Genomic DNA, 16,152 nt, shown 5'->3' with positions numbered 1-16,152 from the left:
CGATGCATTTGCACAACGTACCTTGCACAGTAAGATGAATCGTAGCATAGCTCGTCTGCTGGTTTTGTTAAGTTCAAGAAATTAAATTGCTGATGATTGTTGTTGTTAGGGATTAGAGTCTAGCGATAGTGGAGTTTTTTTTTGGCTTGGAAAAAATGATGCTAAGTTGCGTTTTTACACGTGAAGAAGGTTCTCACCTCTTCGTAATCGACTGTACGTGGACAGTTTCAGAATAACACCTCTTTGTGTCTTTCGGAAGTCAAGCACATAGGATTACTAAATGTACTTCTTTTTTAGATAAATTGCAAAGAATCTGTTCATTATCAGTTGCTAATTGAAGACAGAGCAATATCCATGGCTCTTGTTGGTGTTGATTTTCGTGCACCCTTACGCACTGTGAAAAGGGTGCAGTTTGGTATACTTAGTCCTGATGAAATCGTTAGTGAATTTTATTTTTATAAAATTTGAAAGTCTTTAATTTAGCTCAGTGTCTGTGAAGCTTGGTACTACGTTTCTCTATTGTAATATCATTCTCAGCTTAACTGTAGGTCAACTTCTAAACTAAAAATATTAAGATTGGAAGTCATTTGCATTTTAAATATTTCACAAGCATATAAGGCACAGCTTGTTATATAGAAGCGGATGTCAATTGGAGAAATTGAATTTTCCGAAATTTATGAAAATGGGAAACCAAAGCTAGGCGGGTTGATGGATCCACGACAAGGCGTAGTCGATCGAAGAGGACGTTGTATGACTTGCGCTGGTAGCTTAGCTGATTGCCCAGGACACTTTGCACATATTGAACTTGCCAAACCTGTATTTCATATCGGGTTTTTGAGTAAAACATTGAAGGTAATAACTCATGTTTATCTACGTTGTGTTGTAATTCTTATATTGAAAAATATATTATATGTAATTCTATACACGTGAAGAACTGGAAGAGATAAACACTTTTGATATTAGAAGTGCACCGTTTTACTTATAAGTTTTACTATTTATATTTTTGTGTTTTGCAGCTTTTACGTTGTGTATGTTTCTACTGCAGCAGATTAATGGTAGATAAAGATAGTCCTCGAGTGAAAGAATTGCTCAGAAAAACTGCTGGAAATGCACGCCGCAGGCTGGCCGTTATTTATGAAATATGCAAATCGAAAACTGTTTGTGAAGGTGGCAACGAGCTGCATGCTGTTGGAGGAGAGGTATTTTTTTTTTTTTCTATCAATTACAGCATTTCGATGAGTAGTCAATGCAAACGGAAAAATAGAGATTATTATATCAGCTTATAAAGGTGTTCTAAAACATAGTAGGTAATCCTGCAGCACTTTGTATTGAGTCTGTTGGGTAATCATATGTCAGTTGAAGCCCTCACTTCGGTTTTCAAATTTTAGTAGTGGTTTAGGGCTTTCCAGCCAGTTCATTGTAAACCTCTAAACCTTTATTAAATTTAAAAAAAAAATAGACAAATAATAAGATAAATAACGGTTGGTCGATGTATCAATTTAGTGTAAAACCACTAAATTTGAAATGTCCAGTGATCGTTTCAGGTGCCTTATGATTACCCAGTCGTTCATTAATCAGTATTAGTGGACTACTTATTGACAGATTTTGGTTATGAGGCATATTTATGTAAGTTAATAAAATGGTATAATAATGATTTTGCTTTGTTTCGCAGATTATTAAAAGTTTTTAATCAGTGGAAATTTCAAATTTAATCAAAATCCAACTTTTTTGCATCATATTCTTTTTTAGGATGGTGAGGAAAGTGAGAGAGAAATCAAATCAGGTGGTTGTGGTAGATATCAACCCTCGTACAAGCGAGTTGGGATAGATATTATAGCAGAATGGAAGAAGCACATCAACGAAGACACGCAGGTTTTTTTTTTTTTTTTGAGATAAAAACTTTTTCTGACGTTAGTTTGACCTAAGAAAAACTAAGTTTAGTTGAATGGGCAAAATAAAATTCGTTTCTGTTGTTTTATATCACAATTTAATTCACACAAATGATATTGCAGGAAAGAAAAATTGTTTTAACTGCAGAACGAGCACTGGAGATTTTCAAGTCCATTTCAGACTCCGATTGTCTCATACTCGGTGATTTTTTAAATAAGTCTCTTGATATTCAATAAACTTTAATAAACAGTAACATAATAGATGTATAATTCGTTGTGGATTGATAGTTTGTTAGAGTATAGTGTTATAATGTTAGAACCAATATTTATTATGAAATATATTTTAGGTATGGATCCACGATATGCTCGACCAGACTGGATGATTGCACAAGTGATTCCAGTGCCCCCATTAGCTGTCCGACCTGCTGTAGTTACGTTTGGTTCAGCGCGTAACCAGGACGACTTAACACATAAACTGTCCGATGTAGTGAAGACTAACAATCAACTGAAGCGGTATTTCTGTTGAATCAAGATTTATATTTATCGATTGAAATTATCTGATCAATCTTATCATTTGAAATTTCTTGAATTTTAAGATATATGGCTGGTCAGTGGAAATCCAAACTCTATGTTAGTGATTACAATGTAGCTATAATTTAGAAATGAAGCAAATGGAGCAGCTGCGCACGTTCTTGCAGAAGACGTCAAACTTTTGCAGTATCACGTAGCTACACTGATTGATAATTCCATTCCCGGTCTTCCTGCGGTAACGACTCCACTTATTTGCAGTTTTCTTACTATGTACAGTATATTTTTTGAAAATATGGATCATTACTAATTAGTGTTAACTGCAATTTATTGTGGCAGCTATTACGATAGATTAACTTTTGATATTTTTAGTCTTTTTTTTTTTTTTTGTGTGTGTGTGTGTGTTAGGAAACTGAAAATGTAAGAAAATGGTGATTTAGGCTACACAAAAAGGAGGCCGACCACTAAAATCAATCAAACAACGCTTGAAAGGGAAAGAAGGCAGAATCAGAGGGAATTTGATGGGTAAACGAGTGGATTTCTCAGCTCGCACTGTGATTACACCGGATCCAAACCTACCTATAGATACAGTTGGTGTGCCACGTACCATTGCACAAAATATGACATTCCCAGAGATTGTCACACCTTTCAACATCGACAAGTTAGTTCTGATTTATTTTTAATTCATGTTTGGTATAATGTCTTAGATCTCAGAAACTAAAGTCGATAATATTTTTTTGGAAATCAAAGCTGTATAAACTTTTTAGATTACAAGAATTGGTAAATCGTGGTGATAGTCAGTATCCAGGAGCAAAATATATCATTCGCGAAAATGGTGCTCGAGTGGATCTACGTTATCATCCAAGAGCAGCAGATCTTCATCTGCAACCTGGTTACAGGTAATACTAAGGCCGAATTATTTTATAGTTTATGCGATGTGGTAGTTATCTTTACTTCTACTGATTACTGCTTTTTGTCGTCTAACATTTAAAAATTCTTTTAATTCTTTTCATTACAGAGTGGAACGACACATGAAAGATGGTGATATTATTGTATTCAACCGGCAGCCAACACTGCACAAAATGTCAATGATGGGTCACAAAGTTAAGGTCATAATTTGCAACAGTCCGGAACATTTTTATGGTCAAAAATAAAATTTTCAATTAAAATGAAATGAGGGAACTTGTTGAATGCAAAGAAATTTCTACATCATAAATAACTTTGTGACAATTTACCGTAACAAAATATAAGAAAGACACATGACTTTAAAGTCAAAAAATAAATACTGGAAGTTAAATTTGTAATGAAATATTTTTTTAGATTTTACCATGGTCAACATTTCGTTTGAATCTTTCCGTAACAACACCTTACAATGCTGATTTTGATGGAGATGAGATGAATCTACATTTACCGCAAAGTTTAGAAACGAAAGCCGAAGTTTCTGAAATTGCAATGGTGCCAAGGTCATTTAGTCAAAATGAATTTCTGTAAATGATTCAGTGGCAAATTCTTTTATTCTATTTACTCGGTAATCATATTAAAAGAAATTGAATTAATTTACAGGCAGCTAATTACACCACAAGCAAACAAACCAGTGATGGGTATTGTTCAAGATACACTTACTGCTGTCCGCATGATGACTAAACGTGATGTGTTTATTGAATTACCACGAATGATGGATCTGCTTATGCAGATGCCAAACTGGGATGGAAAAGTTCCCCAGCCTGCTATATTGAAGCCAAAACCGCTATGGACTGGAAAACAAGTGTTCACTCTTATCATTCCTGGTATGTTTGGTTATTTTTTCCCCTCTATTTTAATCTGCTTGGGCTACGTGCCCATTTTACAAATTTTCCGAAGCTCACTGATAATTATAATTGTGACATTTAAGCATTTTTAGACGTCCTAATATATTTACATATTTCAAGAATCAAATCAAAATTTAGTGATTCCAGAGATAGTTGACATTGTTTTTTTTTTTTCGATTCCAGACTACGTAACTTTTATGACAGTGAAATATCAAATGTAGTTTGACCCGTAATTATTTAAATGTTTTTATTCCAGCCCTTGTTTGCTAAATTATTTAATATAGGTAATGTAAATGTATTGCGAACTCACTCAACTCATCCAGATGACGAGGATAACGGTCCTTACAAGTGGATTTCTCCTGGTGATACTAAGGTAGAATTTTTGCGTTCGCATTAGTTTTCCACTTAAAACTAAAATAGGTGAAATTTCGACGTCCGTGCAGTGCAATGCTGATTAAATTAATCTTTTTTGTTGAAGTAGATCGTTTAAGTAAAAGTTTAAAAAAAAAAAAAACGAATCAGTTATAAGTAAAGTTATGACATAAGCAAAATTTAAAAAAAAAAAAAAAAACGAATAAAATTAAAATTAAACCTAAGGCACTGCTTATGTTGAAAATCAGATATTGATAATTCATTTTTATGAGTAGTCATTGCTTGCGTAGGGTGCATATTTAATGAGTTCAGGGACCATTTGTAGGTGATCATTGAACACGGTGAATTATTATCGGGAATTATTTGTTCTCGAACAATTGGTCGTTCAGCTGGTAATTTGTTGCATGTTGTCACGCTAGAACTCGGCTGGGAAGTTGCGGCACATTTTTATTCACATATACAGACGGTTGTTAATGCCTGGTTACTTGCTGAAGGACATACTATTGGTATTGGTGATACTATTGCTGATCAAGCTACATATCGTGATATTCAAGAAACGATCCGAAAAGCGAAGCTGGATGTCGTAGAAGTTATTGAAAAGTGAATTTTTGTTGTTTATAAGTTTCTCTGTATCGTTGCATAACTTTTGTCCAAAATTGCAGTATGGAAAGATAGATGAAATGGAAATCTCTCTGCTAATACTTTGAAAAAAAAAAAAATGGTTTTTTAACAGTTTTTGAATTCTTTTTATCCGTATATCGCTAAAATCATTATTGGGAGACTTTTTCAGAGCACATAATGATGAGTTGGAACCAACTCCAGGTAATACGCTGCGACAGACCTTTGAAAATATGGTGAATCGTATACTGAATGATGCACGTGATCGTACCGGTGGTAGTGCACAACGTTCTTTGTCCGAATACAACAATTTCAAAGCTATGGTTGTTGCCGGTTCTAAGGGATCCAAAATCAATATTTCGCAAGTACGGCAAATGTTTTACTCTAGAGAATAAAAATTTAGTAACAAAGATTCCTTACTACAGAACAGGTCGTCATTGAAATATTAGTTAATCTTGTCGTGACTCTGAATATCTTTTTTAAAAATTAGCGTTAAATTATCAACTTCCAGGTCATAGCTTGTGTGGGGCAGCAGAACGTTGAAGGTAAACGTATTCCATTCGGTTTCCGCCACAGAACTTTACCTCATTTTATCAAAGATGATTACGGACCCGGTAATTTGTTCTACATTTTGATTTTTATTTATCACTATTAAATTTTTAATTTTTTGTGAAATAGATGAGCTTATTTATTTCATTAATAAATATATGCGAATTTACGAGATGTAATATGTTTGTATTCTATGCGCTGCAATAATAAAACTATATAGGGTGGTAAAATTAAGTATATATCAGGTGCAATGAAATAAATGGATTGAAGTAATAAAATTTGCATTGTAGAGTCGAAAGGCTTTGTCGAGAACTCATATCTGGCAGGGCTGACTCCATCGGAGTTCTTTTTTCATGCTATGGGAGGTCGTGAAGGCCTTATCGATACTGCAGTAAAGACAGCAGAAACTGGCTACATTCAGCGTCGCCTGATCAAAGCTATGGAAAGTGTAATGGTCAATTATGATGGTACTGTGCGTAATTCGCTTGGGCAGTTAGTGCAGTTGAGGTAAAATTAATTTCCATACGATCCATCATATTTTTTCACTTACTTCCACTTTATATTCTTTGACGCTTATTCCACTTAGTACCATTTAGTACTAAGCAAAATTTGTTTCCCACCACAATGAATGGAAATAAAGATGTGCACAAATATTACGAACTGCTTCACTTTATTATGTTGGTAGTACTCATGGTTGCAATATTTTGAGTGTTTTGTTTAACTGAGTCCAGGGAAGGTGTAGCATATAAAAATGCTAGGAAAATTGAGATTTGATTGTGTGGTGGTTTCTATATAGCTTTTTGAATTCGTGATGAATTCGATCTAAATACAACAATCTGCGATTTATGAAATTACTTTTAGATATGGTGAGGACGGTCTAGACGGTATGTGGGTTGAAAATCAATCTATGCCTAGTATGAAGCCAACAAATGCCTTGTTTGAAAAAGAGTTTAAGTTGGATCTTTCGGATGAAAAGTGAGTTTTTATTTCGAATTCGGTATCCACTTTTTGGAAATTAAAATTTTGTACAGGAAAGTATTTCTCTAATTTTTTTTTTTTTTTTTAATAACTATTTCTCTAATTTTTTTTTTTTTTTTTTAATAACTATTTCTCTAATTTTTTTTTTTAATAGATCATTGCGTAAATTGTACACTGAAAACGTTGTTCGCGAATTACAAGGATCTGCGGAAGCGCTTAAAGAAGTAGAAGCTGAATGGGGACAACTTGAAGAAGATCGTCGACTGCTTCGAAAAATATTCCCTAAGGTAATTTATTTAATTCTGCGTGTTATTTTTTTGTGGTGTATGTTTTATTTGTGTAATTTGTTATAGGTGATATTAACCGAACTTATTTATCTAATCATGAAAGGTTGAAAAGAAGTTTGTGCAGATTTCTTCCTGCTTTTGAAAGTAGGTGTTGCATGATATTTCAGAAAATAAATTTGTTCTTGAAATCATTTAAGCAATTTAAATATTCATTTTGTTCCATGGCTAATGCATGGTATAAATTTGTTGTTTATATTTGAATAAGATATATTTGAATTTATTTTTTCATCGTTTTTCTGGTGCTGTCTTCCAGGGGGACGCTAAAATTGTGTTGCCGTGTAATTTGCAACGCATGATTTGGAATGCTCAGAAAATATTTCGTGTAGAACTTCGGAAGCCGACTGATCTTAATCCGCTACGTGTAATTGAAGGTGTTAAAGAACTTAGCAAAAAGCTCGTTATTGTTAGCGGTGAAGATCGAATCAGCAAGCAGGTAAATTAGTCGCCCTGAAAGGAAAAAATAGATCGTATAAATTTATGATTTTTTTTTTCCTTTACTTAATCAGAGAAAAGAATTTAACCATTACAATTTCATGCTATTAATTGGGAAGGGAATCATTTACATTATACCCAAAGTTAAAATTTTTCTATTTAGCTAAATAAAAAATATCATTTATTGAAATATTGATTTCAAGTTGGTCACTTCTCCTTTTGAGACGATGCTCAAATAAATATCCTTTAGGCTCAATATAATGCTACTCTTCTAATGAATATATTACTACGATCAACACTCTGTGCAAAAAGGATGGCTGAAAAACATCGTTTGAATTCGGAAGGCTTCGAATGGCTTATTGGTGAAATTGAATCTCGTTTCAAACAAGCAATTGTGCAACCCGGTGAAATGGTTGGTGCAATAGCAGCTCAAAGTTTGGGTGAACCAGCTACGCAGATGACTCTGAATACTTTTCATTACGCTGGCGTTTCGGCCAAAAATGTCACACTTGGCGTACCGCGGCTTAAAGAAATCATCAATGTTTCGAAGAAGCCGAAAACACCTTCATTAACAGTTTTTCTGCAGGGAACTGCTGCGAAGTTTGTCGTTTTTATCCGAAACTTTGTAAAAAATTTTTATTTGAACAAGTGGCGATATTACTTGGTTATTGGATGATCTATCTTGTTTAAAAAGGACAAATAAATATAACTTGATGAATAGAAGATAAAATTAGTTTTAAATTTCAGAGATGCTGAAAAGGCTAAGGACGTACTGTGTAAGTTGGAACATACAACATTACGAAAGGTAACTGCAAATACAGCAATTTATTATGATCCAGACCCGAAGAATACCATAATTGAAGAAGATCAGGAATGGGTAAACATTTTCTATGAAATGCCGGATTTTGATCCATCTCGATGCAGTCCATGGCTTCTGCGTATCGAATTGGATCGTCGACGCATGACTGATAAGAAATTAACGATGGAAGCAATTGCAGATAAGATACATCAGGGATTTGGTGATGATCTGAATGTCATTTATACAGATGATAATGCAGAAAAACTTGTATTTCGTTTGCGTATCACCAATCAGGAAGGTGACAAGGGTAATGAAGATGAACAAGTGGAGCGAATGGAAGATGACGTGTTCTTGCGTTGTATTGAAACCAATATGCTCAGTGACCTTACGCTTCAAGGTATTGAAGCTATTACCAAAGTATACATGCATAAACCAACAACTGATGACAAAAAACGAGTTGTGATTACTCCGGATGGTGGTTTTAAGGCAATTCCAGAATGGCTTCTAGAAACTGATGGTACTGCCTTAGCTAAGGTACTGAGTGAACAAAATGTGGACCCGATACGTACGACGTCCAACGATATATGTGAAATATTCGAAGTTTTGGGAATTGAAGCAGTTCGGAAAGCTATTGAACGTGAAATGAATCATGTCATTTCGTTTGATGGTTCCTATGTTAATTACAGACATTTGGCTCTCTTGTGCGATGTCATGACCGCTAAGGGTAAATTCATTTCGCGACTGATGTATTTTTGTTATTTGTATTGAAGGTTTCCTTTTTTATAAGAACAAATTCATTTATGCTATCTGCAGTTGGATTTAAATAGCAGGTATTTATGTAGTTTGTTTTGAATACACACTAACTGAAAAACTGTGAATTTAGGCCACCTGATGGCAATCACTCGCCATGGTATTAACAGACAAGAAGTAGGAGCTCTTATGCGGTGTTCATTTGAAGAAACTGTTGACATTCTCATGGAGGCAGCGGTTCACGCTGAGCAGGATCCTGTAAAAGGTAACCTCGTTAAAAAAAAAAAAAGGCGAATAACTCATGCAAATCACAGTTTTAAGAAATCTCGAAGAGTACTGACGCATAATTTCTTGAGAAATTTTCGAAATATTTCCAACAGAATTCATGTAATCATCGAGTTTTTTTTTTGGAAGAGTAAGAAAGCTTCTTTGAAACGGTTTTAAATTCAACGGATAGGGATGATTTTAGAATAGTGCAACACTATTCAAAATAGGAAACGGGAAGGGGAGTTATTTGTATAGGCGTAACTTCGATCTTATCACTAAATAATTAAACAAATCAAATGGATTCCTGATGACAAAAGGCTTTAAACTCTCTTGCTGCATGTGGGAATAGAAGCTCATATTTTTAGGTGTATCTGAGAACATCATGCTGGGTCAGTTAGCTAGAGCTGGCACGGGCTGCTTCGATTTGGTTCTCGATGCTGACAAATGTAAATTGGCTATGGAAATACAAACTGGTGGCGGGCTTCTGGGTACTGGTGGAATGTATTTTGGCAGTTCCATGTCTCCAGCAAGGTGTTTTTTGAATTTTTTAAATTTATAATTTATTTTTGAGCAATATGAAACGACTGACATTTAATACCTTCCTTTCTAAGGAATAATAGTAGATTTTTAATATGATATGAAATTGTTTTAATTTTTAGCTCAGCAATGAGCCCAGCACAAACTCCATGGAATGCCGGCACAACACCTGCTTATGGAGCTGCATGGAGTCCAGCAACTGGTTCAGGAATGACTCCAGGTGGAGCAGGTTTTTCACCCTCAGGACACAGCGAAGGAGGCTTTTCACCTTATGGGTATCATATTTCCTCCTTCTACCGCAGGACTGTAGTATGGGACGTGGGAAGGATTACGGAATATGAAGTTTTTTGTTTTGATTTTTGATCAGACGATTTTTAGAGGCGGTGGAAGTTGGAGCCCAGGCTCACCTGGTGGATCGCTTGGAGGAATGTCACCATCCGGTGCCGGTGCTTATTCTCCAGCAGCTAGTGATTACGGTTCAGGTTTGGAAGGACTAAGTAGTCCAGGTTATTCGCCGACTAGTCCAGCATCTCCTTATGGTGCTTCATCACCTGCTTATGGTGTCATGAGTCCACGATATTCCCCAACCAGTCCAAGTAATATTTATTAGTGCTATTTTTAGCAGTGCTTAGTACTCAAATGAGAAGTAAATTATTTCGTTCCAGTTGATTTTAAATCCTGATCAAGTTTTGCAGATGCACTTATTTCATTAAATTTTAGGTTACTCTCCAACTTCTCCAAGTTATTCGCCTACTTCACCAAGTTACAGTCCTACTTCACCTAGTATGTCATTTTATGCCGCTCTTTATAAAATTCTGAATAGATTTGAACAAACTTTCCGGTGTTTCCGAAACTTCTGAACCGGATAATCAGAATCTGTTTCGTGGTAATTAATGTTTTATATGGTGAAAGTTAGTAGATTAAAAAAAATTTTTTTTCAGTTGTCAGCCTAAAACTATGATCTTTTATGATGTTTTTATTATTGTGACAATATTTGCAAATTTTAGTTTTTTCATTACTATATTATTTTGTGGTGTGGATTTTATTTCTTTATATTTATTTGCGTTATGATCATTTAAAATATTAACTGCAGTTGGTCTTAAATTATTGCTTTATTTATCTTTCCAGGTTATTCACCGACTTCTCCGAGTTACAGTCCTACCTCTCCAGGCTACTCACCGACTAGTCCAAGTTATTCTCCAACTTCACCATGTAAGATTAATTCAGCACTGAAAATTTTTAATTCCCAACGGCAGTTTGCTTTTTATTGTTTACCCAACGTAGCTTTTCATTTCAATATTATTAAGTATTTTCAGCTTATTCACCGACTTCACCAAGTTATTCTCCAGCCTCACCTGGTTATTCTCCATCGTCTCCTCGTTATTCACCTACTTCACCAGCCTATAGTCCTACAAGCCCAACATACAGTCCTACGTCACCTGCTTATTCTCCAACTAGTCCAACATATAGTCCAACGAGCCCATCTTACAGCCCTGCTTCTCCTGGTTAGTACAATTACTTTTTTAACCTTTCTTTTTTATTTTTTAGCCATGCTTTAAAATTCACTAATAGAAAGTATGCTATCATATTTTGCTCAAAATAGAAATAGTTATTTTTGAAATTGCATTAATTTAAACCGTCTAGGTTATTCTCCATCTTCTCCCCGTTATTCTCCGACAAGTCCAACCTACAGTCCTACCAGTCCAGCATACAGTCCTTCATCGCCACAGTACAGTCCGAGTAGCCCACAGGTATGTTCTAGGAATCTCCATTAATGCATTAATTGATTAATATTAGCATAATAGCACTTTATAGCCAAAATTCCTGAAAATTTCTAATTTTTGAAGCATTTTAAATAATTTTACAGTATTCACCATCGTCACCGCAATACACACCAAGTTCACCAGCTGGCGATGCCTCACCTGCGGTAAGTTGTTTACATTTATGTTCAAGAGAAAAAAAAAAAACTGAAATGATCAAGAAAGGATTTATTATTTTAAAGAATGTTTCACTATTTTCAAATTATTTCCACACTTAACCACATTTATTATTGAAATTAATTTCTTTCAGTACTCGCCAACGTCGCCACAGTATTCACCATCTTCTCCAAGATACAGTCCATCAAGTCCACAGGTTAGGAATTTTTTCTCGTTCAAAATTTGATTATAAGTAAGCATTCTCCATATTTCGGTTGAACTCGCACGAATGACTTCATCGCTTTATGCTCATAATCTTTATATTGACAGTCTAAGGTATTTTTGATTTATCTTGTATTCACATGTATAGTGATGGTTTTTTATTTGCAGTACTCACCGACATCACCTCAGTATAGTCCAAGTTCGCCAGGTGGAGCAGGCACTTCGGTTCGTTCGGGTTTTTGAGTTCATTTTTAGAGAAAAAAGGTTATTTCCAAAAATTTTGTTTTCATCGATATCTTGCAACTGTTGTTATTGATGAATTTTTTCAGTACTCGCGAAGTTCACCACAGTATAGTCCGTCATCTCCCCAATACTCACCGAGTTCACCACAGGTATTTTGTTTCGTTAATCTTAAATGGAAGAATTTTATTTCCTCAGTGACCTATTCCATTTTAACCAGGAAGAACTACTTTTGATATAGTGAGTGACTATAAAGTGTTAGAGGGTACATAAGTATTAGAATACACAAGTAATTTTTTAAATTTCATCCCCCCTTGTCAAGAAATAATTGTCGTCTTCGATGAAATCATTAACTTTAGCATTAAAATTAGCATCAGCTGCTAAATTCGTTAAAAAAGCTAGCATTTACCAAATATCTGCGTTTTACTGAACAAAAAATTCTAAATCATGTTAGTTAAAATAGATTTTCAGTATTCTCCATCATCACCGCAGTATAGTCCATCTTCTCCTCAATACTCACCTGGCGATTAGTTCATTAATATTCATTCAACAAGATTTTATCATGCGCAATTTCATCAACAGGATTTGTTATAATCATGAGCAACCAGTTTTGATTATGTCAACAAAAAATTGATATTTTGCAAATTTTGTGAAGAACTGTTAAATTTTCAGTTTCTATATTGTTATATTTGAAACATATAGTTTTTCTTGTATTACCGTTCTGGTTGTCAGCTGCTGAATCCATTGTTTAGGTTATGTAATAGTTTGAAGATCTTTTAGCTTCAGCAGTATTGTGTAAATTTTTATTTTTGTATCTCAACAATGTCAACAATTGCAAAAAATGTGATCTCAACAGTTGCAAGGAAAATTTCGACTTATCTTTAGCATGATTTACACTTTCCTTTTTTTGCTGTCACAGCTTTTTTTATTTAGCTATTTTGTAAATGGCATTGTGTATTAAGTAAACTAGTGAATAAACTGCTGAATTAAGTTGGAACATAGCAGTGCTTCGGTAGGTTGCGTTTTTACGGGTATGACGATTGCACTGTTGATTTCAGAAATTTGTTTGAAATAAGTTCATTGTACCATTCCTATTTGTTGTTATGGATGTTTACAATATAAATATACTCTTCATATGTTTTCTTAATTTTCACTGCATATCATTCGTGAAAAAACACGACTGATCACATGAAGTATTATGGGTACTTCACATATATATGTACCACGTGATCGTGATGCGTGCACTGGAAGTAGCAGATAGATGTGAGTCGTAGTGACTTCAGGAATGGTGGGGGCACGAACGTTGGCAGTCTGATGCTTTTCCTTCATGTTGAGCGTTCTTGAGTATGAAGAAAAGATGCCTTAGGTTATATTTTGGCTCAGTTTTATAAGTAAGCTAATACTACTTTTACTTCAGAGTTACCTGGACTTTTCGTCCGGTTCGATCAAGCTACAGATTATTTTATAATTGGTGCTATGTCTAGTTCGGATGACAGGGAATGAAATTGTAGTAGCTTAAACAGACATCTGCGACAAATGATCTTCGGCTTGATCAGGTTTTGTGCAGGTAATTCATGAATGATCCTATTTCACTTCCTTGTTTTTAAGCAAATCCTTTCAGGGAATATAATCTTATGGCAGTGAATGTACGGTAATATTCGAAAACTTCATGTTCCATCTGATCAGATATGGATACCGGATATCCTGTTGTATAACAAGTAAATTATCTGGAATTTGAAATCACTTATCAGTAATAATATATTGTCAATTAATGGCGGATATTACTAGCTCTTCTGCTACTATTTACGTGGATGAGATCGAGTCTTACTTTCATTTCAGCGCAGATGGCGAACCGCACATAACGATCATGAGTGATGCGTTAGTCTACTACACCGGTGCAGTGGTTTGGAAACCACCGAGCATTTATAAATCATTTTGTCCCGTAGGCTTATGCCTATAATTATGCGATGATAATTTACCAGACTTACAAAATAATATCTCTTTTAGTATTTTTTAGTGTAATTTGTTTCTGACTCGTTCCACCCGCATCTTAGAACATTTCTGTAATGTTACTTCTTGTAGAATATTTATTTTAATATCCCTAATTCAACTGCTTCCAAATAAACTTGTGAGAAAAAACCGAATTATAATGATTTGTCAAAATAAAATTCTATTAAATCTAAAGAACTAAAGATTGTCTTAATTGAATGTTCTTTAAAACTGTTCTAAATTGTATATCATGTAAGCAGTCATTTATCCAACACCCATCTTCCATTTATAGCTGAGCTTATCTGCATTGTCTTTAATGTCACAGTTTTTAATAAAGAGTCTGTGTTCTTTTATTTTAACCCAAATCTGCATGCAATATCGAAACATTGTAGAGGTTTCCTAACCTAACATTCAGTCTTATGTTAAACTTAACTAAGTAAAGAGTAAAGATCATTCGACAGGTAGGTCTTTACTCATTTAGTTTTGATGGACAACGAACTTCAATTCGACTAGTCTCACTACTCCCGTTACAACGAAGTAACCTCTGATCTAAAGCGAATCCCAACCAAATTTCTCTACCATAAACTGTGTTGCTTAATATAATTTGATACCAAATAATAGTCCTTGCAACGTCGAGCAATAAGGTTTGTTTTTGTCACCAGTCAACTATAACGACTTCATTATTAATGAAAAACCTGACAAAACTAATAACCAAATTATGCGGGGGGTTGGATTTCGACTTCCAGAATTGAACTTTTTTCAAATTGCGATTAAGAATACAAACCTTGCTCAAATTACTAGTTTTTATATTCACTTTATCCAGGAAAAACTAATATTTTTTAGGACAAAATTTTAGGAAGATATTCTGGAAGTATCTTAATTGTGTCTACGAACCGTCTTTACTTTGATCTCTTTTATGGTCATGCTTTCGGTATGATTGACTGATCACGTGCAAATATTCTGCATTGCTGGCTTGCCCTTAATTTTTGCTTTTTTAAATTATTATTTGTAGAAAGTAGGCTGAACTCTGCTGTTTCGGAAAAGAAACTATCAATGCAATGGTCCGTCAAAAAATGTAATGGCTATTACTGTCCAATTAGTCAGGAATTATCACAATGCAAATTATGGAAAGTTTTTCGCATCTCATTGCTTTTTGAAATGTTTGTTTCAAAAAAAGAATAGAATACTGAGATGATTGACATGAATGTAAGAGAAACGTAAAAATTCATGTTTTTACTGATTGTCTTTGTTTGCTATATATGGTCTAAACATCGCTCGAGAAAAATTTCACAGATTGTTTAAAAGTGACTTTCAGCTTTAACTCTTTCAATGACTTTTTAAAAATGATTTAATTTTTCTTCATAATTATTTGAAGTTTTGAGAGCAGTACATGAAAGACAATAAGAGGTGCTTAGGTTTGAAACTTGTTTAATCAGTTTTAGGAGTTTAAATTCGAAATGGTTGAAATTAAATTTCACGTTACTCTATTCAGCTTCTCGCGTCATGATGCTTTTAGTTCCTGATTTCGCTTCTTAAGTATTTTACTTCGCATTTCAACATATTTCCTTTCAACGTTTTGGAGAATATTTATAGAATATCTTCCTCATTCACATATGCAGATATTTATAAAGATTACAAATATAATGTAAAGTATGAATGAATAATGGAATAATCGTTGCTATTGAAACAGAAAGATTGTAAGAGTAAATTTGACAAACAATATGAAGCAATCAATGACTTCAATTTCATTCCAAATTTTTTTCTCTTTCATGAAATCCAATTTTTAGGGTTGAAGCCTTGTTAGATCGTTAATTTGTTTAAACTATCGTACTGGAGAGTTATTTACTTTGACTCATCCAGTTTGTGTCGGAGGAAAAACAGAGAGCGCCTTTTGCGTCCATTACCAAAGCA

General features: G+C 34.3%; 2 protein-coding genes across 2 annotated transcripts; both read left to right on the top strand.

Annotated features, from left to right (window-relative positions):
- Positions 1–354: 354 nt before the first annotated feature.
- Bma-ama-1 (Uncharacterized protein) lies at positions 355–12,783 on the top strand (the record flags this gene model as incomplete). The annotated part of the gene is made up of 35 exons (XM_001898275.2): positions 355–438; positions 637–852; positions 1,017–1,199; positions 1,750–1,872; positions 2,013–2,091; positions 2,237–2,402; positions 2,550–2,655; positions 2,858–3,078; positions 3,185–3,316; positions 3,436–3,526; positions 3,738–3,880; positions 3,981–4,204; positions 4,510–4,598; positions 4,923–5,197; positions 5,388–5,580; positions 5,727–5,829; positions 6,055–6,271; positions 6,626–6,739; positions 6,897–7,029; positions 7,343–7,522; positions 7,772–8,121; positions 8,269–9,044; positions 9,204–9,335; positions 9,703–9,868; positions 9,997–10,149; positions 10,253–10,470; positions 10,595–10,657; positions 11,003–11,086; positions 11,191–11,379; positions 11,519–11,625; positions 11,742–11,801; positions 11,945–12,007; positions 12,181–12,237; positions 12,342–12,404; positions 12,724–12,783. 35 exons carry the CDS (start codon positions 355–357, stop codon positions 12,781–12,783), a joined length of 5,613 nt encoding a protein of 1,870 aa, XP_001898310.2.
- A 1,113-nt stretch (positions 12,784–13,896) lies between these two features.
- Positions 13,897–14,212, top strand: Bma-acr-8.1 (Uncharacterized protein; the record flags this gene model as incomplete). Its single annotated transcript, XM_001898274.1, has 2 exons — positions 13,897–13,970; positions 14,092–14,212. The coding sequence occupies 2 exons, from the start codon at positions 13,897–13,899 to the stop codon at positions 14,210–14,212; spliced, it is 195 nt and encodes a 64-aa protein (XP_001898309.1).
- Between the last annotated feature and the right edge of the window lie 1,940 nt (positions 14,213–16,152).

This window comes from Brugia malayi (genome assembly GCF_000002995.4).
Source record: "Brugia malayi strain FR3 genome assembly, contig: Bm_v4_ChrX_scaffold_001, whole genome shotgun sequence".
In the NCBI taxonomy this organism is placed as follows: Eukaryota; Metazoa; Nematoda; class Chromadorea; order Rhabditida; family Onchocercidae; genus Brugia; species Brugia malayi.
Note: the sequence above shows the minus strand (reverse complement) of the source record. Positions and strands in the feature narration are given on the sequence as shown.